The following is a 26,759-nucleotide window of genomic DNA, read 5'->3' as shown; positions in this document are numbered from 1 at the left end:
CATAACCCATGAAATTGCATAGGCCGGATGTTCCCCCCACATTATGCAATTGCGCGGGTTCAACTGTAGTTCAAAATACCAACACTCGCAGAAATCAAATTTTTGACCCTCATCTCTACTGGAACCACATCAATAGTTATGGTATACAAATATTGTTCTGCAGATTTCCAAAAGGTTTTTCCCAGAGCGCCATAACCCTTCTGGTGTTCTGGAAAACTATATTTCTGTGAACAAGGTTCCACTTTGTGTTGCAGTCATGTACTCAGGATTCTGGTATTCTGGACTGCTGGGGCCTTCAAAGTTCCAGAACACCAGAATGCCAGATACCATCAACGCTCGGACCTCATCGTAATCTACCGTAACGTTATGGATAATCCATAACGTTACGGTAGACCGTATTCAGCACTGACCGTGTCGTACCGTTATGGGGAGGAACCGTAGCCAATAACCAGTTTTGGTACGGTAGGACCGTAACGTATCGTATCTCGATGACCATCTGAAGCTCAGATTTCGGTCATCGCGGGTGGAATCATAAAAAGATGCAAAAATACCAAAATTTGTAAAATGATAGTACTACATATTGTACAACATAGTGTAAATGTAGACGGTTTTAATGAGAGACAGAAAAAATGATGAGAGATAAGAAAAAACAGAAATCGAGAACTATTTAGTAGGACAAATAAAAAACGAGAGAAAATTGAAAAGGTCAAATATAAGACTATCAAGAGTTCTACCATTATATTCAACTAAGTTATGGCATACTCCTGTATATGTCTTCTCCCAGTTCGGACCAGCCTCATTGAACACAAAAATTGCCTCTGTTGTGAATCGCTTCATGAGATAACTAGATATGATGAGTGGGTTATTTTGAGGTATATTTGTTCAATCAAGATTGTTCTGGAGGGTTTGAATAAGAGTCACAAGCTCCAAATTGGACATCTCGTTTTCTGAATGAAGTCTGTCTTGAGTTAATGAATCTTGTTGACATCGCTTCTGATGAATAAGGAAAGTTGTTAGATATGGTCTAAGACGGGCTTGGAGTTGAGATCGGGTTTAAGATTGAGGGTAGGATGAATCGATTATGTGAAAAAGTCAAGTAGTCAGTACTGCTAGGTTTTGAGATGATGAATGGATGGATTTGATGCAAAAGTTATGTAGTTTCAATGACTTTTCATTCCCTTGTTCTCTGCCGTAGTCAACCGTAGTGACTACGGGTTTCGTCGCGGGCACTGCGACCAAATCAAACCGAAATCGTAATAAGCACCGTAATACGGTGGCCGAGGGGCGCCACATGCGCCATAACCTCAAAATACAAAAATCGCACTTGAAACTCACCCTGAAAGCCCCGCCGAACGTATCCCGACCCCAGTCCGTGGCGCCGGGGTCATCACTCCAAGCTCCAGGAGTGCAGATGACAGCCAGCCTCAGCCAGCTCGATGTAAATCGACTTCATCATAGATCAGTCATGTCTGCCACCAATATTACTTTGAAATCACCGGGTCAGTACTTAAAGAAACGTCATTGTCATGAATAAGACTGTTACAATGAATACAACGGGCAATATCATGATGCTTTTAAAAATTTGATCGTTCCTTCGGATCAATCAAAGCTGCCACAAATGTTGCTTTTAAACCATTGTACTGATAAACAACAACTGGATTAGTTCATGAGACTACAAGAAAGATAATATTTTCTGGGCAGAAAATTAAATTATTGATACACAAAAATATTGAGAGGCCAGGAGAAGGGCAAAAAATGAATAAGAATATGCATCTTGTTCCCTGCGGTGAGAGCTTCACTCTCCATATTTTTCCATATTTTTACAGTCCGTATTTCAGGTGTGATTTTTGCATTTTGAGGTTATGGCGCATTTGGCGCTCCTCGGCCACCGTACCGTAACCACATTTGACTTTCGAGCACTGTGGTACGGAGGTACCGTAGTGGCAAAAGACCGTTAGCGGTACGGCGCGGGCCGTAGTGTAACGTTAATTTTTCTTTCTGATGTTCTGGGAAAAATCTCCTAGAAATTTCCAGAGCAATATTTGTATACCATAAGTTTACATGTCCCCATGCCTAGGAATTGTAATGATTGGGTTTGGGACGGACTCTGGCCCCGCCACTGCAGAACTTGAATGATTACGTAATCACTTTGAGAGGACTGAAAAATCCCCTCCAAGATAATCAGTGAACCCCTGCCCTGGTACTACTGCTGGTCATCTCATCTGCTGTGAGGAAACAAGTATGGTACTGGGGTGTGGAACCAGCTCAGCTTACTGATCAAGTATTCTAGACATGCATACATGTACAGTTGTGTGTTGGTTCTGCCAGTACTATTATCTGTGCTTATTTGGATTAATCAAGCCTTCAAATTGATAACCAAGAATTTCAAAAACTTTTTGAATTTTTCAGAAATAGAGTATTCTGTCTGAGACCACCACCTTGTATGTAAGATCAAAGGTAAGGAATCAAAATTAACCTGCATAGTATGAGCCATTATCACCAACAAATATGCCTTGGATCCTCAAATCCAAGGTGTTCTTGGATGGCAATATCCTTGGATGTGATTTCCAAGTAATCAATTGGAGTTTTTTTCAGCATTCAAGAAAGTCTTGAAAAGACTTGTTAGATGTAATCAAATGTTACGTCATAGAGTGTTGGTTATGTATTGGGTGTGTATGATCATCCTGTGTGATGTCTGATTTGTTTTCTTTCTGGTTGCTGTCTGGTCTGAGCCTACTACAAGCTATTTGATATGTTTGATCTTGATTTGATAATCATCTATGTGTGCTCATAACTCTTGTTCTCTCATGTGTTATGTTTGTTTCCTATAAAGACATCTATGGGTCTACACTAAGATAAAGCTTCTTCATCTATTCAAAGCTTTATCTTTCTATGATGACAAACTAACTTCATGTTTGTTGATTTGTGTACAACTCATACTCTTATCTGATTGCACCTTGGATACTCCAATGTGAGGTAATCTTATTGGCACTGTGAGGATGAGTACACCACAAAACCATTGAATTGGTTTGTCAACCAGTAGTCAGCATCAGTTCTTTGTTGAAAAGAAGCTGGGTGCCAACTTGAAGTCTCTACCAATCAGGTTTCAAACCAACCTTTCAAGCTTAGTTTGGAAACCAATTCTTGGTGGTTTAACAGTGGATAAGGACCCTGTGTTCTTCTGATGTTTTTGTAATGAGAATTGCCTCAAATTGATCATGTGCTTTCTCTGGGTATTACTTTGGGCAATAACATGGAAGAAACAACTAAACAACAGTGCTAGGCCATCCCTTTGCATGAAAATAACACAATAGTGCCAGGACGCTCAAAACAAAAATACAATGTTAAATTAGACTACAAAAATAACAGACAGACTATTGTGACATTAAATTTTTAAAAAAACTTGATATTCTAATAGAAACGCTAGTGGATGTGAAAGAAACAACTTTGTCCATCTAACTGTCACCACTTAATCACAAAGCACTTGTTCTTCTGGAACATTTTGGCCCCAGGTGCAGGCTTCAATGAGGCTGTGCATTATCCTGTGAATATTATTATCATCACAGATTGGGAAGGAGGTGAGGGTTCAGAGCTCTTCTAGAGTCTTGCTCCCCTTGACCAAATCAAAGCCTTTGGCCAGACACAAGATAGCAAACTTATCACAGAGTTTGGTCAGTGATAGTAGGATGATTATAATGTAATAAGAATCAACACATATTGATATCTTCTCAATTGATTTTGTAAGTACTCCAACATTGGTTTTAGCATGCCCCAAATAGTCTTCTCTTTGAACTCTCCTTTGTAAAAGCCCCATTAATGACAGGCTTGTGTCTGCTGAGGGGAGTAAAACAACACCACTTATCAGTTTTGAAGAAGAATGGAAAACTGGTCTAGTGCCAATATGTGTACCAGGCAAGGCTGGCACGCTACGCTTTGCAAAGCTTTTTTTTGGCTTTGCGTCTGCGCAGCAAAACCTCACACATGTCCAAATAGAAAGCGTGAGCGGAAGCTACCCAAGGCCAAAAATTTGGGACAGCGGAGCGGCTGCGGCATTTCTGAGCGCCTCAGAAGCAGTAAACAAAACTCTTGAAAACACCAAAAACGGCTGGAAATTCACCAAAATGGCAAAATTAATCCACAAACTATTTCAAATTGTATGTAAAGCTATTTCAAAGAGTTTGTAAAGACAAATTTTAGCAGTTGGAGAGATTGTTCAACAAGAAAGGCATAGCATATATAAGAAAACTTGGGCATAGGGTACAAAAGAAGGTAAAGACTGTATGAGGTGTGAAGAATGCATCAGGTAAGTAGAATTGAAATGAAAAAACAATTCTAAGCAAAGCCATTCAATACTTGAAGTTGAAGTCAATCATTTCTTTCCTTTTTTCTTATTGATGTACTGCAGGACCTTGTCTACCTTGCTGAAAGCACAAGGTAGAGGCACCCCTTGTCTAGCCCACATTTAGCCACCAACCGCCGTTTCAATAGTTTGGGGGTGCATAGACGCTTGATTGTCTGTACAAACCTCCCCCGCGACGGTGAACAGACGTTCTCCGGGGGCAGATGAGGCTGTTGTGCTGAGGTAATCCTTGGCTAAAGTGGCGAGGATGGGATACTTATCTTCATGCTCCTGTATGTAGTCAAAGATTTAATCAACAAATGAATAAGTTCATGTGGAGTATATGGACAAGAATGAAAAAGGGAAATAAATCTACCCTCCACCAGTCCAGAGCACAGTTTGGATCCAACAATTGGTCCACATCTTGAGTTTTCAACGGGTCCAAGCCTTGAAGGTGGCAATCTAATTTGCCTAGATCGTTAGACGTGTTTGCATTTTGGTAAAGTGAAAAAGACTTGGGGACCTTCTTTTTGCTTGATTTGTCTGAAGTTGATGATACCACAACAACATCTTCAGAGTTGGTGGAATCCTTGAGATTAATTTCTTCCTTACGGTCTTTGAATCTAGAGTGAAGCAATGCCTCAGTGTGCTTTGTCATAACATCATCCTTGCCAAAGGCAAGAGCAAAAAAACCAAGCCTAAAGCTGGGGTGAAATATAGCGACTAGAACCAGGGAGTCGCAAGCTAGAGCTTTGTCCATATAGATCATAGTTTGTCGTGTCATCTCGTGGATCATTGGATAGAGTGGATCATCATCCAAGAGAGAATCAAGTCAATCGGTAAGTGAGTTCAACAGCTCAGAATACTCGTATAAGACCATAGATCCAGTAGGGCCATCACCCTCTATTATTTGACACAAGGCTTGTAAGGGCTATTGGTACAAGTATCATCAGTTGACTCATTCTATCACATATAAGTTAAATACTTGATAACTTACTATCAACTCCTGGATCACCTCTTGGAGAGATTCCCAATCCCCAACTGAGAGTACCAGTTCTTCGAAATATCCACCTTTGGTGCCATTCTTACGTGGTTGACATTGTTTGGCATGCACCTTTGATAAATCCTCTTTCATCATCTCATCAATGATCTTGACGATGAAATTATATAAGGTCAAGATGAATAAGATTAAAAACCAAAAGATATAATCACAGTGTCATTTTACTAGTCACTGGCAGGCCAGTGAGTTCTATTCACCTCAATCCAATCTCAATTCAATGTCAGTTCAATATCAGTTTGACCTCCAGTTATATTTGAGTGGGGGATATGGATGGGCTGCATAATCACTCAAACCTTCCAGACATTCTGACACCTTCATGCGTGGACATGCAACCGAACTTTATTCCAGTTCATTCTGGAAGGTTGTTTGTCTGCTACTCTAGGCCAAACATTGAGATTGGATTGATATTGAACTGACATGGATTTGAGATTGGATTGAGATTGGATTGAGGTGGATGTACTTACTGGCCTGCCAGTGAGTAGTAAAATGACACTGTGAATCAACTTGACAAAATGATAGTTAGTGAGTGAATGATTTGTACATACGTCTTGTGCAGCATACATTCTTTCCCAACGATCCAGCCTAAAAGTGCAAGGAGAGCAGGTTGGCCTTCTTCTTTACGCTTGGTGTTAACTGCAGTGCAACGTTGGTTGAAGTCCTCTCGCCAGGCAGCCGACTGAGTAAGCTGTTTATTAACTATCACTGGGCAGATGTAGTATTTTTCCCAAGTGAAAAATGATTGACCTGAAGGACAAACAAAATTGAAAAAGGTAGAATTCTGAATTCATTTTGTGTGTGCATTAACACTGCATTTTACTGCATTGATGCTGCATTTTTCCACATGAATGGTGCATTAATAGTGCATTTTTATGCATTAACACAGCATTTTTAATCATTTTGACATTAATTTTAATCATTTTGCATGGTGGAAAAATACTACATCTGCACAGTGTATGTTCAGCTGAAAAAGTCATGAAATCAATGTGAGATTGTAAATAATTTTGTTATTGAGAAATGATGAGGTCACTTACATTTTGGACCAATCAAGCCATGCAAGTACGTGGAAGGCCTTTCTTGGCACAGGTGGCAGATTTTTGTGGAGGATCCTGATCCTCGACATCCTCTTCATTCTGGTTTTCTTGAGGGGTATCATCCACTTCTTTGTCATCATCATCTGGATCCAATAGCTTACCAATGTCTTGCTGATTATTTTCATCATTGGACTCGTCAATTACCTCTTTGCGCTGGTTGATATCAATTACAACTTGGTCAATTTGTTTGTCTTCCTCAGCAACACTCTCCATTGCATCGGTGTTGGGGAAGGAAACCAAATTGGCATGTTGATGTTGTTTGGGCGGAATTCCAAGTGCATCCAATCCTGCATGTACAATGAGACCAGTCTTATGGCACATGCAGAATATGTGCATGGTGGTTGCATTCCACTGAGAGCTGGTGTTGTGTAGGACAAGCTGATGTTGCAACTTGGTTGCCAAGGTCAAGTTGTTCAAACCCAAGTCTGAAGCCATTGCTAGCATGTACAATAATGAAACCAGATGTCAGCACTGTATTTTGAAAATAGAAGTGAGAAGATTTAAACACTTATCTTATTACCAAGGTCGTGCTTCTTTAGTACTGTTGCTAAAGGAGCAGCCAGCCATTCTCCTTGGTGGTGCCATGCGACCAGCTTCAGAGACAGGTGACATATCACAAACTTCCAGTCTTTGTCCACAAAAGCCACTAACACTCCAATGAACGTCTGTCGGTTGCAAGACACCGTCCAAACGTCTTGAATTAAAGTGAACATGCTTGAGAGGGCCTGAGAACAGTTACCAGAATGACGTGTTAGAAATATGAATATACAAATAAAACAAACAGAACATACATACCTTAAGTTCAGCTACCACTGTCAGCCCTAGGTACATATACATGTACCCAAAACTAACTTATAATATATAATTTTCACTTATAAACCTAATTACATGTACATACAGCCTATAAAACACATGTAACATATAATAAGACATATACAAACATCAATTACATATACATATACATTTAAAAACATATGTAATATGTAATAAAACACCAATTACACCCATAACTCAATGTCAAGAGTTAAAATGTGTATACAACATAATTTACATAACACATATATGTAATTCTGTAATATTAATAATAATAATAACTAATAGTGATCATTAAACCCTAAACCACAGTAGTGATACAAACAGACATCACTACAATTAGGTTTGGAGAGGAGAGTATATAAACCCCTCCTCTCTCAGCCTTCAGAGATTTTCCCTCAAGCATTTTTATTACACGACTCTTTTAAAGAACCCTTTAAAGTTCCTTTGAAGTACATAATCAAAAGTATTATAAATATAAGACTAGTGATTCACTTCATATCTTTAAAGAAGTTCCTGACTAAAAGATAGAGTAATTTCATTCTTCCTCCTTCCTTGGATCCTCTACTTCCCCCAAGTAGAACTCTTCCTCAGGTTAGTGACCTTCAAATAAACTTCAGGTTAGTCACCTTCAGAACAACTACAGGTTGGTGACTTTAGTAATAACCAGATTTGTGACCTCCACATCACTCTTCAATCTGTCAAATTGAAGATTGAAGGAAAGCCTTGGATCCAGCTTTCTTAAACATAATCCTCTATAATTATATCCTCCTTTACAGGAGTATTCTAATTGTAGTCTGTCTGGATTCATCCAAACAGACCAGTTCCCCTCTTTCTCTTTCCTTCTTTTCTTTATAATTTTATTGTAATACATTATATTTGAAATATAACTTTAATTATCAAAAATTACCAACCTACCTGGCCATCTTTAGTGAGCTTTGAGTACTCTTTTGAATACTCAACCCTCACAACCACATTGTCCCAAAGGCCAATGTACAGTCGTTTGGCTGTGCCGGCTGTCCACTTCCGTTTGTAAAGATGAAGACCCGGTTTAAGATATTTGAGGATAGCCCTTAGCATTTGGTGCTCGATTAACGTCCATGGCAGGCTGTTGCTAACCTGCCAGAGACTGATCATTTTATTGGAAACTAGATTATCAAACTCAGGAACCGGTAGAAGAAAGTTGTCCATTGAGGACGCATGGGTGTCACAGATTTGACCAGCCTTAATCTCAGCTTGAGTTGGGGGAAGCTTTGCTCCGGCAGCAATGGCTTGGCTTTGACGAGGGCATCCCAAGTTGTTCTTACCAGCCTGGTTTGAGCCATCACGGTGAACTTGGAGGTTGGATTTCAAACTGCCACTGATCTGGACTTCCTTGTGACAATGCTTACACTTGAGTGTCAGGGGAGGTCCGGATGGGTCCTAGAGATTGATAAGTAGCACAGTAAGCAGGCCAGTCATAATCAACTATAGAGATCTTTATGTATGATAAAACAAGATTGACTGACATTGGTGGGGCAATGAAACAGTTTTCCATAGTAAAGAACTGGTGGATCATATTCAGGCTGCTTGTCCTGGTGCTTGTCTGACTCCCAAGTTCACTTGCGTACATGCTTGTTCTCATCGTCAGAGTCTTGATTGAGATCCGGAACCGTGCAAGCATTGGTGGCCAAAGTCTAGATCAATACAACATTTGATTAGTTCAACTTCTGATCATCTCATTAGAAGTTTGATGATGAGATAGAATTACCAGGCTCTTCTCGGCCTCAGCATTCCTATGTTGGGATGGCCAAGCTGCCCTTTGAGTTCCTGCACTGTTCTTGACTGGACTGGAGGTGGTGGTAGATTGCTTTTGAAAGATGGGAGCTATCTTGCGTATGGTTGAACTCATGATCACAGGTTTGTTGTTGTTGGATTCAAGTGTTTGACTTTCACTTGCTGCAATTGATTCCGATTGGACACGTTTGTCCTTCCCTTTGGATGCCGAAGATGCATGATGATGGACAGAAAAGGTGAACAAGGAGCTTGGGACTGATTGTCAACTGTCAGAAGGCTGACAAATCATCCCAGGTGCTTTACAAGCAGCTGTTGTGATGCAACCAGAACAGCGGGGGACACTGATGTCAGACTTGTATCCAGAGCTGGCTTGCAAGGTACTTTGGAGAGGCATTCTAAGATCAATTTGAATTGGATGTGATGAACAATGAAGAGTCAGCAAAGATTTGGCTGAGGTGAGGAAGTGTGTGATGGGTGGAAGGGTATCACCTGAAAGCCAGAAGCAAGGCTGATATACCGCTTCTGGCCCCCGGGACCCCAGAAAGCGGTACTGGGGCCGCGGTACTCACCCTTCCCAAAAAGGAAAGCGGTACGCGGGCCCTGCTACCATAAAACGGGCATCCACCAAAACTTTGCTCCGTTGAGCTATGGCAGCGCTACTTGTTAACCTAGCGCTGCTGAGCCAGCTTTGCCTTTGTTTGTGGAGATGATATCCTTTTATACTTGTTTTATGGATGGGCTGACTTGTGGTAATGACCAGTCCAGTCATGAATCCATTTGTGATTTCCAAAACTCATACTTTGGTAAGAAGGGTATTGTTGTTTACTATAGACCAGGATAGGAGGGCTTGTTTGTCCCTCTGTGTGGGTGTTCTCATATGTGGGTTTTCTATTGTTTCAATGTCTGACCTTCCTTCTTTGGATTAGTTAACACATTTACTTCTGGAAAAACTTCTTTGTGGTATGTGAAATAAATCAAGGGTTATTTACTGATGGTGGTGCCTGAATATGTTATCCGGTTAGTGCTTGAGCACCTTTTGGGTAAACAGGTGTTGTCTTTTCCACATGCTTGTTGCTTGTTGCCTTTGAAAGTAGGCATAAGATAAATTCATAATCTGTTATCTTTTACTATGAGTCTTTTATTGCCTTTAAGATTAGGCACACATGTGCAATTTCCTAGTTTTTAATTGGTTTTTACTTATGGTTCTTTTTGCCTCATTAGACCAGACACACAGGGTAATCTCTTATTGTTGTCTTTGAAGCCAGACACAAGTTGTAAATGTAATTTTGTAAATCATTTTGAATTATTGTAATACTTCTGGACATGTCAAAGCTCAGGGGCTGACACATGTTGTCCATTCCCTTCTATGTTTGTGGGAGGCTTTTATGTGGGGGGAAGCAATATTTATTGCTTCCAAATCATGAGCAATTTTCAGAATAAAACTCATGAATTAACTTGGTATTTATTTCATAACTCCTATGTATGCACGTGTGGCGTGTGTGTGGGCTAAGGGACAAATCCCCCCAAATCTCTCAGCTTTCTGGCTTACTAAGGCCAAAGAATAGCCTAGGAGATGAAGAGGATGAATTTTAGCCGACACAAGAGGAAGAAAGTCCTGGAACAAAAACAGGAGGGGTTAGTGTATAACCCTGTTCCACAAATTCCTGTTGTTCTGCCCAGAACACACACTAAGTAGGGAGGGCGGGAGGACCAAAAATGAAAGCGCATGAGGATAGAGAGGGAAAGCGCATGAGGATAGAGAGGGAAAAGAGCTTCAACAAAGGCTTGAAGTGGAGATCTTGTGGCTGAGATAGAGAAAAGGAGTTGAACAGTGGGAAGAAAAGATCATCTCAAGCCACAGGTTCTCCTTATGAGGAGTTGTACCAGGTCCTTTGTTTGTCTCCAGGGAGAGACACATGACCCTTTCTTACTATTTTGATCTTGGACCAGGGTGCAGGGGAGTTCCCAAGTTCCCTGGTCTGGTTCCTAAGACAGCCGGGTCCTCTGAGTCCATGGACCAACACAACCTCCCTCATGCCTTGTACAGGCACTAATCATGAACTGACCCAAAGCTCTGCCGTGTCCTCTTTGGCAAGCCAGGGGGCCTTATCAGTGCTATCAGTTGCTGAGTTGGCAGCATGATCATGGAGGTTGCTGATCTGATGAGAAAGGTTGTTATGGATGGAAGTCGTGTTCTGAAAATTGGAAAGACTGAGAGCCATTGTTGCCATCTCTTTGGTTGTTGCAGCCTGAAAATCTATAAATGGGATCATTGGTCAGTAGAAGTGACACAAGACACAAAGTATAAGCACTTGTATTACAGAGTTGCCTGCCCATGGAAGTGTGTGATGGACATCAAGCTCTGCACTCTGGTCTACTTATTGAAGATTTGCAATCTCAATCCAGACATGTGAACTGGGCCATGACCAAGAGGTAGATCTGGCAGTTGAGTTGAGATGAGATGTGTTGATTGTTGTTGTTGTTGCTGTCATCATCATCATCAATAGCTTCATCCCAATTACTGTCATTTAGGGGATACAAAGTAGAATCTGGGCACATGCCCGGATACTACTTTGTATCCCCTAATTATTGCCATTTCTGTCACCACATTTACTGTCATCACTGCCATCCTTCTCATCCTCAAAGCCATCACTCTTGTTGTCTTTGGTCTCAAGCTTGTCAGATTTGAAGCATTTTTAATGCTGCTTGCAATGTGTGACAGCTTTATGCCATGCCTTTATAGGGTGTTTGCAGGAGTTGACTAGTAAAACTCCACACTATGAGACAAAAGTGAAACTGAAAAATACCTAAGCCAGGTTGATCCCAGTGCTTTTGTAGTTCATTTACTCCCACTCTGGCTTTGTAAAGCTTTGCCTTAGCAATCTGGATATGAATTCTCAAACCTGCCAAAAGCTCACACCAGACAGGCTGAAATATCACACATAGAGCAATTTTTCAAGTCTGTTTTTCAGTGCTTTACTGGAGCCAAGGGAAAATTGAAAAAGTTCAGTATGCAAAGGTTGAGAGGCACAAGTCTTTTCTTTGGTCCAAAGGATATTTTTCTGTAGGGTACACAGATATGGAGTGTTGAAGAAGCCCTCAACCAAACTTGTCTGGCTCACAAGCCAAATTTCATGTATAAGGTACATATAACTCCCTCCCACACCTATTTGTTTGTCCGAGAGGGGCTTTGTTAAGTGAGAGAAAATATAATGTTTGTACATATCACTTTGACTTCATTCCGTACAGGAATTAAGCTTTATCCCCTCCTGTGAATGCATCATAGTGGTTTCTGCTGGTTTCTGTCTGTAACAGTTTCTTGCAGAAGCAAGTGCATATACAGTCAATTTCATAAAGGTTGAAATCGAGTTGTTTTGAAAATCAAGAGGTGGTCCGTGCGCCACCTGTGACAGGTAGCAAAATTACCTGCGAGATCGAAGAACATACAGCATCGAAACCTTTGATAACTAATCAGCTCTCAGTCTCTCGTGTCGCAGCGGTTTGTAGCCACGGTACTTTGGTGCGATGTTGATTGTAAATCCCATGTTCGACTCGCCGTCTCCCCTTTTTTGCCACCGTTTTTGTCTATAATCAATGATGGCAGCAAATGCGCGCAAACAAAAATAGCGTAGTTTGTTTCATTTTTTCAGTTCATGACACCGAGCAAATAAAAAAGGGAAAAACTTGTCAAAAAATGTAAAGTTGAAAGAAAGCCATTGGGGCTCGAACCCAAAAATATGTGACAATAACAGCATGTTCTAACCTGAGAAAAGGGCATTAATCCGAGTGTGCCAGAAGGCTTTTAAGAGTTGGGTGGCTATGCTGTCCAGATTAGCATGTTTGTATGCATATCCGACACCTGTCACAGGTGGCGCACGGACCACGTCTCGATTTTCAAAACGACTCGATTTCAACCTTTATGAAATTGACTGTACATATGACATGCACCACATCAGCCTGCCCATGAACTCATGCCTTCTTGTGCTCATCAAGATTCTTATCAAGAACCCCCAAAAACACAGGCATACCAGCACATACACTCCACCATCAATGTGAGACTGCGTGCGCACAAATTTGCACCCTCTTGCACCCCAAAGTATAGGCCAAGTCAAATTAATTAAACTCAACCTTAACAGTATTGATTGTAAGTGGAAAAACCGAAGTCACAGCCGGAGCAGAGCCTCAGGGTTGCCGCTCCGCTATTTTAGCCAGACGCAGCATCGAGAGAAGGTGCGAGAGAAAGCAGACTAAAAAGTGTACCGAAAAGTTTATATAGGTTTCAGTGATCTTCTCACCGGCGGGCCTTCTGGTGGTCCAATTGAATTTAGTATATACTTATCACACTTTCAATCAATCCTTGCGACTCTCGACGTCGAACACGGCCGGAGTTGCATCGTCGACCCAACCCTCAACAGTGAGGCGTCGGCGCAAGCACCGGTAGGCGCAAGTGACTCGACAACTCTCGACAAGCAATGAAGTCCTTTCAACCGTTGAAAGTGAATTAAAATGTAACACCGCTATTACATATTTCAGATTTCTGCTGAAAATTCTTTTATTAGGTGCTTTGAAAATTAGACACGAACGTCCCGAAATGAGTCCCAAACTTAATTTCTCACTTGTGACTTGGTCGACTGGGCATCGGATTTCCACCTTCTCCCAAATTGATACATAATCTCATTAGGGGTTGGGCGAAAAAGCGACCAACCGGTTTTGCGCCCTTGAGAAGTGAGTCGAAAAGAGCCGAAGATGGCCGAAATCAATTGTGTGAAGGTTTCACAGGTCTGCCGAGGTCTGCCGCTCTGCCAGGGACCCGAAGAGTCCCAAAGTCAGTCTTCGGCTCTGATTTTCCTCCTCCAGCCCCCACCGATTGCTCAGCAAAATCCACACCAGGTGGTACTCGGGTAGACTGTTGCAGCTTTCACAGAAGAGACCAGAGACCTGTAAAAGGTGAACAGAGCGTTTGTGTGGCTTGTAGCGGCACAAATGGCTTAGCCCTGTAGGACTTTTGAATGGCGACAGCTTTGGAGTCGTGAAGAAACACTTCATACCGGTATATTTTTTTGCGACACAAAAAGACAGACAAAAATGTTTGTCAGTTTTGAGTGGCTTTCATAGAGCAATCTCGAAAGCATTCCGAAATTTTTGAACTGCGACTGAATTGTGTTCGCAAACCGGTTGGTCGCTTTTCCACCCAACCCCTATTTAATTGCTACGAGGTGCTGCGTGCATCTTTTTGACGGCCCTTCGCTGCTTGAACCGTTACAAGTGCCGCCGCAAGTCCAGATAAGTACTCCAGTCACCTATACTCAACTTATGACAAAAAAGAAACAAGTGGGGCTCGCGCGAGTTCAAAGCTGGAGGTTTCGGTGTGTCAGAATCGAAGCGGGGATTCGCCTAGCGACTGTTTCGGGCCTTGACTTGATCGAAGCGCAGGAGAACCTTTTATTGTGCATAAATGTGACCTGGTTCAGCCACAGAAAATGCAAAAAAATAATGTTAGCCATGGGCATGGAAAGTCTCTGGCCAGGCTCCAGGGGAAGAGATGCGTGATGATTTAAGACTTGGGGGTGGGCGATAGTTTGACTTGTTACTTTTGCCTACTGTGGCAGCCATGCACACAGTTGCATAGAAGCTTGCTATCCCATTCTCTCAATAAGCAGTACATCACACCATTTGTTGGTTAAATTCCGGTGTTATGTACTTTCAAGATCTCTCTCAGCACTGCCACGCATATTATCACATATGCTCCGGGCTGCTCCGGGGGAGAGCGTGAGCTCTTGGTCGATTCTCACAGGTTTGCACCTGTTTAAATCGGTCTATAAATTTATATATGAATCTTATTAGTTTTTCCTTGCCGCTTGTAATATACCTTCTCACTGTTTGGAATTTATCATTCTATACAGCCGCTTATCTCCTCTGTTCGTCCACCATTTGTCTTCGTGGTCAGCTCGAGTTCAGTTATTTTCTTCGGGGTTCACTCCTCTTACGATCTCTTGCTGCAGACGTTCTATTGGCTCGTCTGCGACACCCCGCTCCCAACACAACATCAGCATACATCAACTGTTCGAGCATTTGTACAAGACGTACCTTGATCACAGTTAGACGGCCGGACTCGTCTCTATCAGCTAGCTCCTTATCGACTTGACTTTCCGCCCGCTCGGGGTCGCTATATTTATCAAGATATGTCTTCTTGCAAGGTCTATGTGGGAAACCTTGCTTGGGGTGTTAGTTATCCCACTCCTCTACAATTGATCTCTTTGTCGCCTGATCTGACGCAATCTCATCTGTCTCTGAACGATGATGAGCTAGACCGATGATCCTACCCTCGGTGCCCACTTTGCACCTATCGGACAGGTCAAGGACGCTGTAGTTATGCGAAGCGAAGGTCGTAGTCGCGGATTCGGGTTTGTTACGGTGCGTTCAAGCTCTCTTCAATTCCTACAGAGCTTACAGCTGAAGGTCGACCATTGAATGCTACTTGCCTCTTTCAGTTCTCGTCTGTGCAAGAAGCTGAGCATGCAATTGCCACCATGAATGACACTGAGTTGGTGAGTAACCCTTCCATTATGTTCTGCGATCTATCCCAACTTGTGCAATGGTGCTGTAGGGCGATCTTGCCTTCGGTGGCTCCCTACTCGACCAAATAACATTTCACCTGCAACGCATCCGGTTGATCTCCGGGAATCCTTCCAAGGAGACCAGCGAAGCTTGAACTGCGATAGAGGCGACATACAATACTACAAACACTGGCACTGACAAGTGCTTACTCTCGTAATCATGGTCTGCCACTATCTTATATCATACCATACTCGCTTCGCCGACACTCGCACACTCTCGAGAAATTCAGCGTAAGTGACTCTTAGTACTGATATCTCGAGCCGTTGCATTTGCTTGGACCACAAAGACTTCAGCTGATGTCATTTGGTTCGCAGAGGGTCGAAGACTGCGCGTCAACGTAGCCAAACAGGCCCGACCAGCGGGAACAGCTGCAGAGTGGTCAGCCAACGGACCATCCTATATGCCCTATCGACCTGCGTCACTCATGGGAGGTCAGCCAGTTACACATTCTTTTATCTAGCTCGCTTCATGGTTGCATGCTTCACAGACACTGAACACAGTCATCTCTTTAGGAAACGGAGTTTATCCACCCGCGCACTTCGGCGCAATGTATGCCCAACCAAGCTTTGTAGGTTATCCGCAGGACATGCCTTATGTCAGCAAACTTCTCTCGGAGCTCCTAAGTTGCGGCTCTCTTGAACTGACGTTCTCTTTGAATCGATCGCCGACTTACCCCACAGAATACAGGCAGTCCGCCCCCAGGCGGGCCACCGAATAACCAATCTGGGTACTATCCTCACTCCAGCCCTACTCAATATCCATGTTAGTGTCTGTTTGGTAGTTGTTGAGCAAACTGTGACAGGGACAAAATTGTCTGACCTCCAAATCATTAGACCAATCATCAGGATTCAATCAACAACCGCGGCCACCATACTGAATCCCTCAAAAGACACCGTCAAAACTCAGCAGTTTATTTAAAGTCATAATTTTGTATGTGTTTTTAGGCAGAGACCGTTGTGGAATTATGTTGGAAAACGGAATGTTTACACTATGAGATGTCATGTGATCAGCATTCCCACACTTTCTGGACTAAGAATATGAGATCACTGATTTGTCGGCTCAATAGTCAACACCTGTAAGTGTTGATAGAGTGAAAAATTTGAGAATAACAATTACAATCAGACATTTGTAGTCAATTTCTCTCAATTTGATGTACTATTGCTATCAGTTGCGATTTATTGTCTTGTCTCAATCAATTTCATTTTCTCTTACAAGTAAACAAGCACCACACGCCTTTCGCTATTACCTCATCTTCATTCATCCTTCTGTTTGATTCGAGATTTTGACCTTCTCTCAAGAACTCTGATAGACCCAAATCCTGGCATCCAAGCAGTGGTTTCCCATCAGGCTGAGTTTCCCAAGATGTCTGCATGTGAATTCTAGAGGTACTGCATGCATATACATCTATGTATCCTTTATAAGTAGATAAGTAGATGCAACCAGTAAGAATAGCTACCTGGGAACTATGTCTCAATGATTAGACTAGTAGTAAATCATGTTCTAGCTCAGAGCCATAGGCTATACAATCATCTTAACCGAAGTTACAGAAATCATTGCTAGGTGCGCAAAAAACTCGATCAGCAACAACTGATCCAAAGCTCACTGATATCTCATCTCTCATATTGTGATCTCCTATCATGATATCAAGAATGACTTGCTAGTTAGCCTGGGACAATTTTGTACCAGTCATAATCGTTGATGTTGTAACGTCAGGTATGCAAACTATTGCCTCTCAGACTCTCTTCAAACTCGAGTTTAGTAGGGAAGCAAAAGATCAGATCACACAATCCGCCTTGATAGTGCTCTGCTTCAAAAGAGTATGATTCTGACAAAGACTGTGAATTGCCTTTGGAAAAGGAATACAATATTACTTACCAATAATTGAATACACTACTTTGTGCTTACTGTTCCATTTCAATCCTTGCATTTCTCACATCATATGCTGTTAAAAGTGTATTCAAGTATCTAACAAGAATGGTTTCTTACCCAGGAATGATTTGTCAAACTCGATATCTTTTGTTTCCTCTGATCAAGCTTTTTAATTTAACAAGAATGATTTCATAGCTTTGATACAAGCATTTTCACGAACTACTAGAATCAAAGACTCTCCACCAATAAACCAGGAGATATGTTAATGTGGGTCGAGAAAGTGTACTCAAGATACTCAAGATGTTCCATCACTCGGCAGCTTGACACGCACAAATCACTCTAGTTGTATGAGAGGTGCATACCATGCTCATTGGTATATTGCTTCAATGCACGATAGAGTGTACCTTACTCCTTGTGAAGGCTACAATATAATAAATGATTTACATAAAACTGTGAGAGGTGAGTTGCGCGATCAATGTAGCTTAAAATTGACAGCTAGAAGGAGACGGATCTGTATGTGGTTCAGCTCAAAACTTACAACACGATGACGCGGTCATGAAACATCAATGGCACACGATGGCCTCATGGGATTCAGGATCTAACTCCAGTCCAGTTGCCAGAACTTGAACACACCGCCGAAGAATTACCTGGCGTCGCTCGAGGCAAGTCCGCCTTTGGACGCTCAGTCGAGGAAAGTTGGTTTGTAAAACATTCAGAAGCACTAAGAGAACACATGATTACATTTGCGTCCAAACATTAAAAGAGGAGCCCTACTGAGAAGATATATTGACAAGACCAGAAAAAGGGTACAAAATTGCAAAATATTGAGAAACAAATTGGAAAACATTTTTATGCTAAATATACTATACAAAAAATTCACCATACTTAAGTATTGAACCTACTGAAGGTTCCTAGTTCTACTCTTCGAAAGAGTCATGAGTGGTTTCCTTCAAAGGCTAAATATTGACCTCCCTCAGATTGAAGTGACCTAGTGAGAGCAAATGGACTCATATCCTGATGGTTCACCTCGTAAGGATTCCTCTCGTAAAATTCTTGCAAATCTTGCGGTACATCCGGGAGTGAGTACTGTAGATTGGTGAACGAGTTACCAAATGGGTTGTGGACCAAATCTGACTCGCGATAGGATTGTGATGAAGCGAAGACTTGCTGGTTGGATTGATCGCCATAATCAAAAGGCCATGCGGACGGAGGAAAGCCCCGGTCTTGGGATAGGTAAGTATTCATGTCATGTGTACGAAAGCCTTCTGGTTCAGCCATTATGAGCTCCGCTTCTTGAAGTTCAAAGGGAGGGTATGGGGAGAATGTGTAAGATGAAGCATTGGTAAATGATGTACTGTCGTCATAAATCAAAGGAAATTCGTCAGAGATTGGTGGAGGAGCTGATATCGGCACTGTTTCATGGTAATCTATCATGTTGGAGAAATCGTTTTCGATGACCGACTCTGGAAATTCTTTCGGTTGATGATTCGAAGTTGCATCTGTCTCATGACTTGAGCTTTGCATTTTCTCGCGAGATCGTTTATCAGAAGTCTTCTTACTGTCATTGCTGGAAGCAGTTGAGGAAACAGACGGAAGTCTTCGACATTTTCCGGAGAGATGAGTTCGGTAGCTGAGGAAAAAGATAGAGCATGGTTAGAAATTCATCTCATGCTTGAGATGTCATGCTTGAACTATTTGCGATATTGCTCACTGTTGTAACATGTTGTCCTGTCGACTGAAACGACTGTGACATCCTGACATCAAACATTCATATCGCTTCTCCCCAGTGTGAATCCTATTGTGACGCGCAAGATGACCGCTAGTTGTAAATGCCTTTCCACACCCATCCCAGACGCAAGCATATTTACGAGCATAACCTCCTGGAGTGACACTGACAGCAGGCGCGTCAGATTTCTCAACAGTTTCCGTTTTAGTCTTGCGAACTCCGGTGTTGCCGTTGCCTCCATGTTTATGTTTTTGTTGACTGACCATAGAATTAGGCACCATTGTGGGCAACTTGATAGGCGGTGGAGAGATCTCCGAACCTTCTTGTCCAGCATTGACTTGAGCAAACCTCATCTCACTTGTTGCTTCGATTGGTCTGGCTGTGTATTGAGTCGCATTTGTTTCATGGGTGTAAAATAGATTGGAGGAAGGTTCTCCCAGTGTAAAGGCTAAATCAGCGTCTGGAATCGACATCATGTCAGAGAAGGGTTGCGGATTGTTTCCATAGGGCGAGTTTTGCCCAAAACTTTGATAAGAATCATGATTTTGACTATCGGTTGGACATGAGGAAGGGGTTGTGTGGGAGCGTCGACGCGAAAATTCCGCTGGGCTTTTGAGTGTCCAGGTTGGATGTGTTGAAGAGCCATTGAAAGTAGGATTTTCATTATGGGTGGCAAAGGACGCTAACTGGTCCGATGGGCTTGAAGGAAGCTTGAAGATTTCACTAAACCCATGACAAGTTTTGGATTTGATATGTGTGCGTCCGTCGCGATGATTGAAATTCCGTGGACTATTTAAGTGACTAGAAAATCCTTTGGGTAGAGCGGGCGAAGCAATGGTGGGAGTGAGGACAGGCGAATTATTGTACATTGAGAGGGGAGAAGAGATGGGTTGAGGATCTCGAAAGGTTGAGAACCGATTCAGCACAGCTGAAGATGGTTGGCTGACTGATTCAGGGCGAGGAATTGTCGAAAACATTATTTACTGCACTAAGATGATACGAATGAGTTAAACCTAGGTATGCTGAACCAATGAGAACAAGCAAAGTTTGAAAGAGAAATGAAATGGAATGTCTTCAAGGAGAGGGTACGAAGATAAACTCGAAATGAAATTGGATTGAAAGATTGCTGCAGAAAATCCTATACGGGTCTATCTTAACTCGTTGAAGCAAGACCAGAGGTGCATAAATCATGTCCAAAAAATTCACTCATCTCTGGTCTAGTTAGTAACGCTGATGATTCTGACCCTTGCCCCGCGCTTGTCGTTTTGATGAAGTATTCCATGTTCTACCGTGATGAAGACTTCCGCTTCTGATGCTTGTCTACCGGTATATCATGACCAATAAAGACTTGATCCACTCAGGGTTCACTCGCGCCACGTCCGTTGCGGATGCTTGGTGAGTCCCAATGTTTCAGAGAGCCACTGGGTGAAGTATACCATGGTATCCAAAATCATGCCGGGAAGTTGATTGTGAGTCGGCTGAGCCTTGGGACCGCCGTTCATCAGTGTCTAGGATGCCTGTGCGGATGCGGAACATAGCCAAAGTCAAAGCAATAAGTCCTCAGTATGCATGCAACTTGCAACATTACGAACGCGGCACGGAATGAGTCAATTTGCATGTTTTGTCGTTACGATTGAATCGAAGTGCATACAACTTGCCCATCAGCAAACTCCCACCCTCAACGCGCCATCCATGTGCAGACCATGGAAAATGTGCTGTAGAAAGGATTAAATGAATCAATCTCCTCAATCCTAATTATGGAACACTGTTAAGATCATCCGGTCTTCGTCCAGCACTAGCAAACCCAAGCCTTTTCTGGGGGAGGGCGAAAGACAAAATGCTTACTCCTCTTCATGGCTACATAGCGCTTGATCAGCCAGGAGGACCAGTACTTGATGAGTTTAGAGGTGATAATATCGGCAGCGGCTGGAATTACTCTTACGCACGACCGTGGAGGTGTATGTAGCCATTTGATCCATGGCTAAAAAGTGAATATTGACCGTGACGGGACGCGTTGCCGGTCTCAAAATGTGAGTCATGGCGGCAGAGCCCTCATCACCCAGGCGGGCGCGCTTAAGGCCCACTCAGCATTGCAAAGGCTTGCCCCATTGAGGAAAGTGGTGAAAGAGTTCAAGGCTAGTCCACTGATATTCCAACGAGGGAGATGGATACCAGAGAAAGCCCTTTGATGTTGTTTAGAAGGATAAATTGTGCAATACTGATGCGCGTGAAAGCCGCGAGGGTTGATGGGTAAGCAGCCCAGAGCAAGGCGGTGTCGACACTGCTATCAGGGAATCGGGACCCACCTTGATTCACGGCGATTGACAAGATCCATTTTGTCAAACAAATATTACTGTCCCCAGTTTGCGCGCAAAGTTACCCACGTCCTCCTTGGGCTAGGCACATAAAGCTCTGTATGGGGAGGACTCAGTGGACCTGATGGATCACTAATCGTGGCCTTGAACTGACGAATTTCCTTCCACATCTTGATTGTTTTATCTGCAATCAAATTGATAAACTTGAAAACAAGAGATATAATCAGATGTGAGGCGATATGCAAGCACCTTAACTGCAAACCGGTATTATTACATGCTGTTGTGATTGAAAGCTAGTAAAGACTTATCTTTGTGAGATAAAATCATATTGACTGAATGGTCGCTTTTGACTTGCTCTGAAGAGATGTTTACTCGTGGATCTTTGCAGGTCTTGGCCGTCAAGGCCATCTGGGAGAAAAATGCTCAAGTTACCGCCAAACCAGGTCAAGGTGCACCTATGAATGCAAGATGTCACGTGAGGTGTCAGGCTACATATCACACAATGTACCTACATACTTAACTTCTCGTTCTCCATTCTACTTCTACGCTTTCCTCTTGTTCTACCATCCTTTGATTATCATTACCATTCTCATCGCCCATTTGATTCGACATCAGCTTTGAAACCGATGCAGCACAAGGCTTACATATAGCTTTATACATTTGCCTCTTCACCAATCGGTCTAGCAATCATATCATCATGAAGTTTGCATACCTCCTCGCTTCTCCTACGGATACCGATCAAGAACTGAACCTTCAGCTATACCAGGCCTTGGTCCTCTTTCGGATCCTCACACCTGCCTTTCTCATACTCACATTGGCTTGGACCTTTGGATCTCGCGCATTCACCAACTTCGTCTGGAAACTACAAAACGTCGGCTACGAGACGCTCCCGAATGCTCAATCTTTCGATCGCGCCCATGCTCCACTTCTCAATACACAAAGACAAGCCAATCCGCCTGCTCCCGTCGACGGCATAATACCGGTGGTCATCCCGGTCAAAAAACCGCGTCGCGGGCTTGTTTACATCATCAATGCCTTGATTTTAGTTACCTACCTTGCAGACGGTATTCTCATTTGTCTACGAGCCGTGCTTGAGAAAGTATGGGAACCTACAGACGTGCTGGCTTGGCATGGTTTAGATTGGTATGTGACCAGCTGTTTTGTGGCCTTTGTGGCATGTGTCGTTGGAATGGGCATGGAAGAACGCGCCACAAAAGAGCCAGGTGGATGGGGCAAGGTCTATACTCGGTTATTTGTGGCCCAAGCTTGGCTTGGAGAGATTGCATTGACCGCTTTGGTGGTCAAGATCTTTTCTTTAGGTCAGTAACGGCTTTGATCGCTGCTCATGCTTCAAAACTCTAGTCTAACTTTCACAATTATCGATGATCGATCCAGGTTATCAGTCCAACGCTTTGCCGCATAACTTGAACACCTACAACTTGGTTCACCTAATAATATCTGTTCTCCGAATCATGTTCATCACGCTCCTGGGCTTGTTACACACACCCTTACTTTATCATAAGTATTTCATGCCCTTGGCTTCACTCCCAACTGCTCCAACCACGCAATCAGCCTATGGAACCTTCGGTACTGCCAGTGAAGCTCAGCCAAATGGAAATGTGCTCAGTACAAAGGCCCAGATTCGGGAACCTCCAAAACCAACGGGAGTTCTCAAGATGTTACACCGAGTCAAGATCTTATTTCCTTACCTATGGCCCAAACAATCTTTAACCCTTCAGCTTGTGGCACTACTTTGTCTCCTCTGCCTACTCGTAGGGCGCGGTGTCAACTTACTTGTTCCCATGACACTTGGTCAGGCAGTCGAAGATCTTACATCAGGAGCTTGGCCCTGGCTACACCTAGGGCTTTATATCGGTCTACGTTTCTTACAAGGTTCAGGTGGAATTGTCTCAGTGATCCAACAAAATTTATGGATACCGGTAGCCCAGGTGGGTCTCATTAAGTTTGACTACTTTTTGCATAAAGTTGACACCTACTCGTTCATTTGTCATCGGAATAGTATTCAGATCGCGCGATGTCCATGTTATCTTTCAAGGTAAGTTCAACCAGCACACTTTTTGTCTCTCGAGTGAATATCCCATTCACATAACTCTGCGATCTGCACAGCATCTTCTCGACCTTTCGCTATCATATCACACTCGGCGCAAAACGGCCGAGGTTCTCAGGATCCTCGATCGTGGCTCCGCTATTAATCAGTTCTTTCAATTACTCCTCTTTAGTCTGGTCAGTGCATTTGATATAAGCTTGTAGTATTTGTCTTCATGTTCAGAGTCACTTACCAGATGGTTTTCACTTAGGTCCCGATCTTCTTGGATATCGTCATTGCTGTTGGAATCATTGCATTTCGATTTGATGTTATCTTGGCCACCACTATCTTGCTGGTGATGATTGCGTTAGCTCATCTTCCTTACATTTTTTTGATCCTTGAATCTTGACATATTTTCCTCATCTCAAAGATACGTGACCGCCTCTGTAATACTCACACAGTGGAGGACAACTATTCGAAGAGAAATGGTAGACAAAGGTGCGTACTTCACTAGATTGCTCGCGAGATTATCATGCTCTGTCTGATGGCTAGGTTTGGATGATCAGATAAATACACCCGTGGAATCCAAGGTGACTCTCTGTTGAACTGGGTAAGCCGCCAATCCGATTACGTCCGATATGGTTTCACAAAACGTCGTTATACCTATCAGTTTGTTCAAATCTCAATACGTACAGGAAACTATCGCATGGTTCAATACCAAGACTTTTGAGACTACGCGTTACCTGGAGGCGACCATTGATTATCAACGCTCAGAATTTCTAGTCACATCTTCGCTCTATTTGCTAAATATGGTCCAAGTGAGTCATCTTGTTTCATGTTGTAAGGCATTCATCAGCTTGCTAAAGTTGTACGAAAAATGCTCTATCATTTTCCGGTCCCAGAACGCAATCATTGCTGTCGCGCTTCTGGTTGGGTGTTTTACTGTTGCTTTTGAAGTCAGCATTGGGGAGAAGACGGTCGGAGACTTTGTTTTATTTGTTACGGTTCGTAAGATAACTTCGCAATGCTCTAAAGCTGCCTCATCTGCTTCATCTGATGGCATCATCTTAACTTGACCGCTATACATCAACAGTATCTTGCGCAACTAGTTGCGCCCTTGAACCAATTAGGAACTCTTTATCGAGTAATTCAACAGAATTTGACTGGTTAGTCCTCGCCTTCCAAGTATCAATTTATAATTTCAAACATGCGCAGCCCACTTGGATACTCAGTCTTTGATTGCTTGCACCGAACAAAACAGATACGGACAATCTGATGAAGCTTTTAGCTGAACCGAAAGAAATTGAAGATGCTCCCGACGCGATGACGATTTTGGGAGCTAAGGGTGAGATCGTATTTGATCGCGTGGGATTCTCTTACGACGGGGCATCTACTGCGCTCGAGGACATTAGTTTCACAGTCCCACCAGGTTCCTCTGTGGCATTAGTGGGCGAAAGTGGAAGTGGTAAATCAACGTTACTCAGGTTACTATTCAGGTTTTACGACCCTACTAGTGGATCCATTCTTCTCGATGGTACCGATATCCGAAAGTTGACACTATCGAGTTATCGAAACCAGATTGGCAGTGTGCCACAAGATGCCGCTCTGTTCAACGACACCATCAGGTCTGCGCTTTCCGGTGCTATCCACATGGAGAGATGCTTCAACACTAACTTGCGTCCCTGTCTTTTAACGATACCAAACCAGATATAACATTGGTTATGGTGCCATCGGAATGAAACCAGACGGACCAACCATGGAAGACGTGATCGAAGCTGCCACAGCGGCTCAGATTCATCAGCGCATAATGTTTGTCTTTGCTTCTTTTGAAATCAGGTCTCAGTTATTTAGAGTTCTGTGCGTAATCTGGTTTAGGTCTTTCCCGGAAGGTTATGAAACTCGAGTAGGTGAACGAGGCGTGAGACTGTCAGGAGGAGAAAAACAGCGAGTTGCCATTGCGTGAGACAAATCCAATCATCTATCATGAACGCCAACAGAAAAGGAAACTCATGTCAATTTCTTTTCATAATGATGAAAGCCGGGTGATGATTCGGAATCCACCAGTTATCCTCTTGGTAAGTTTTTCAAGCTGATCGATGCTTATGGGCTTGTGCTTTGGACGATACCGAAAGCCAAGAAGACTAACTAGTACATTGACTTATATTCTGTTTTTTTTCTTCTCATCAGGATGAAGCCACATCTGCACTTGACACAACCACCGAACGAGAAATCCAATTAGCATTACAAAAACTTGGAAAGAATCGTACAACAGTTGCAATCGCACATCGACTTTCGACTATTGTTAATTCTGATTTAATCCTGGTGATGCATAAAGGAAAGATTGCTGAAAGAGGTAGTCATTCAGATTTATTGAAACAAAAAGGGATTTATTCAGAACTTTGGGCTAAACAAATTAGGTAAGTTGAGATTCTTTTGCATGTTCTTTTTTCTAACTTTGAGTCTTGATATGGGAATGATAAGTGAATGTTTTTGACTTTTAAAGAGCTGAAGGTCAAGCTCAAACTACAATTGAGAATGAGATTTCAAATGAAGCCTAACATCAAACATCGGTTTAATCGTTTTTGATTTACAAAAAAAAGTTGGACTCTCTTTAGCTTTCGAAGGTGGAATTCTCAATCTAGAAGAGTCAAGGATGAGGCTTTCATCATATCTTTCTCTCCTCATACTTGTAAACAAAAACTTTAATAATGTGTGACTGTATAAATTTTTCAAGATTCGCAGTAGCAAAAAGCCCAAGAATACACTTTTTTTCTTTAAAGTTACCAATCCTTAATAATTTTGTACTTAACCCTCATCCCAGACTTAATAAAAACATTATTGAAGAATGATTTAGACAAGTTATGTCTTAGTAATAAAAGTTGAGTGACATATATATATATATATGAATGACGAGTAGACAGTCAATTCATACATAGACATCTCATCACTTTGGCTGAAGCTGTGACTTCTTGGTATGTACTAGGAATATATCCTTTCTTGATCAGCTCCTTCAATCATCTCTTTTCAAAGTTATCAATGATTTTGAATTTGTCCTGTGAGTTGGAGATCTATAAACTTGAATTGTACATTTGAAACGTGATCAAA

General features: G+C 42.5%; 4 protein-coding genes across 4 annotated transcripts; 2 read left to right on the top strand and 2 right to left on the bottom strand.

Moving 5' to 3' along the window:
* Nucleotides 1-8,901: 8,901 nt before the first annotated feature.
* Nucleotides 8,902-9,473, bottom strand: MELLADRAFT_105712 (uncharacterized protein; the record flags this gene model as incomplete). Its single annotated transcript, XM_007408939.1, has 3 exons — nucleotides 8,902-8,979; nucleotides 9,054-9,277; nucleotides 9,362-9,473. The coding sequence occupies 3 exons, from the start codon at nucleotides 9,471-9,473 to the stop codon at nucleotides 8,902-8,904; spliced, it is 414 nt and encodes a 137-aa protein (XP_007409001.1).
* Nucleotides 9,474-15,261: 5,788 nt separating this feature from the next.
* MELLADRAFT_62481 (uncharacterized protein) lies at nucleotides 15,262-16,415 on the top strand (the record flags this gene model as incomplete). Its single annotated transcript, XM_007408987.1, has 6 exons — nucleotides 15,262-15,303; nucleotides 15,389-15,493; nucleotides 15,571-15,627; nucleotides 15,802-15,927; nucleotides 16,039-16,128; nucleotides 16,158-16,415. The coding sequence occupies 6 exons, from the start codon at nucleotides 15,262-15,264 to the stop codon at nucleotides 16,413-16,415; spliced, it is 678 nt and encodes a 225-aa protein (XP_007409049.1).
* A 2,084-nt stretch (nucleotides 16,416-18,499) lies between these two features.
* MELLADRAFT_105710 (uncharacterized protein) lies at nucleotides 18,500-20,269 on the bottom strand (the record flags this gene model as incomplete). Its single annotated transcript, XM_007408938.1, has 2 exons — nucleotides 18,500-19,196; nucleotides 19,278-20,269. The coding sequence occupies 2 exons, from the start codon at nucleotides 20,267-20,269 to the stop codon at nucleotides 18,500-18,502; spliced, it is 1,689 nt and encodes a 562-aa protein (XP_007409000.1).
* A 3,023-nt stretch (nucleotides 20,270-23,292) lies between these two features.
* On the top strand, nucleotides 23,293-26,552 carry MELLADRAFT_43121 (uncharacterized protein; the record flags this gene model as incomplete). The annotated part of the gene is made up of 14 exons (XM_007408988.1): nucleotides 23,293-23,592; nucleotides 23,735-23,851; nucleotides 23,926-24,020; nucleotides 24,085-24,152; nucleotides 24,221-24,264; nucleotides 24,350-24,472; nucleotides 24,557-24,658; nucleotides 24,748-24,820; nucleotides 24,916-25,279; nucleotides 25,362-25,463; nucleotides 25,530-25,613; nucleotides 25,693-25,729; nucleotides 25,842-26,071; nucleotides 26,158-26,552. 14 exons carry the CDS (start codon nucleotides 23,410-23,412, stop codon nucleotides 26,210-26,212), a joined length of 1,677 nt encoding a protein of 558 aa, XP_007409050.1.
* Nucleotides 26,553-26,759: the final 207 nt, after the last annotated feature.

Source organism: Melampsora larici-populina (genome assembly GCF_000204055.1).
Source record: "Melampsora larici-populina 98AG31 unplaced genomic scaffold MELLAscaffold_14, whole genome shotgun sequence".
NCBI classification, from domain to species: domain Eukaryota; kingdom Fungi; phylum Basidiomycota; class Pucciniomycetes; order Pucciniales; family Melampsoraceae; genus Melampsora; species Melampsora laricis-populina.
The sequence above is the reverse complement of the archived record's forward strand: the minus strand, read 5'-3'. Positions and strand labels throughout refer to the sequence as shown.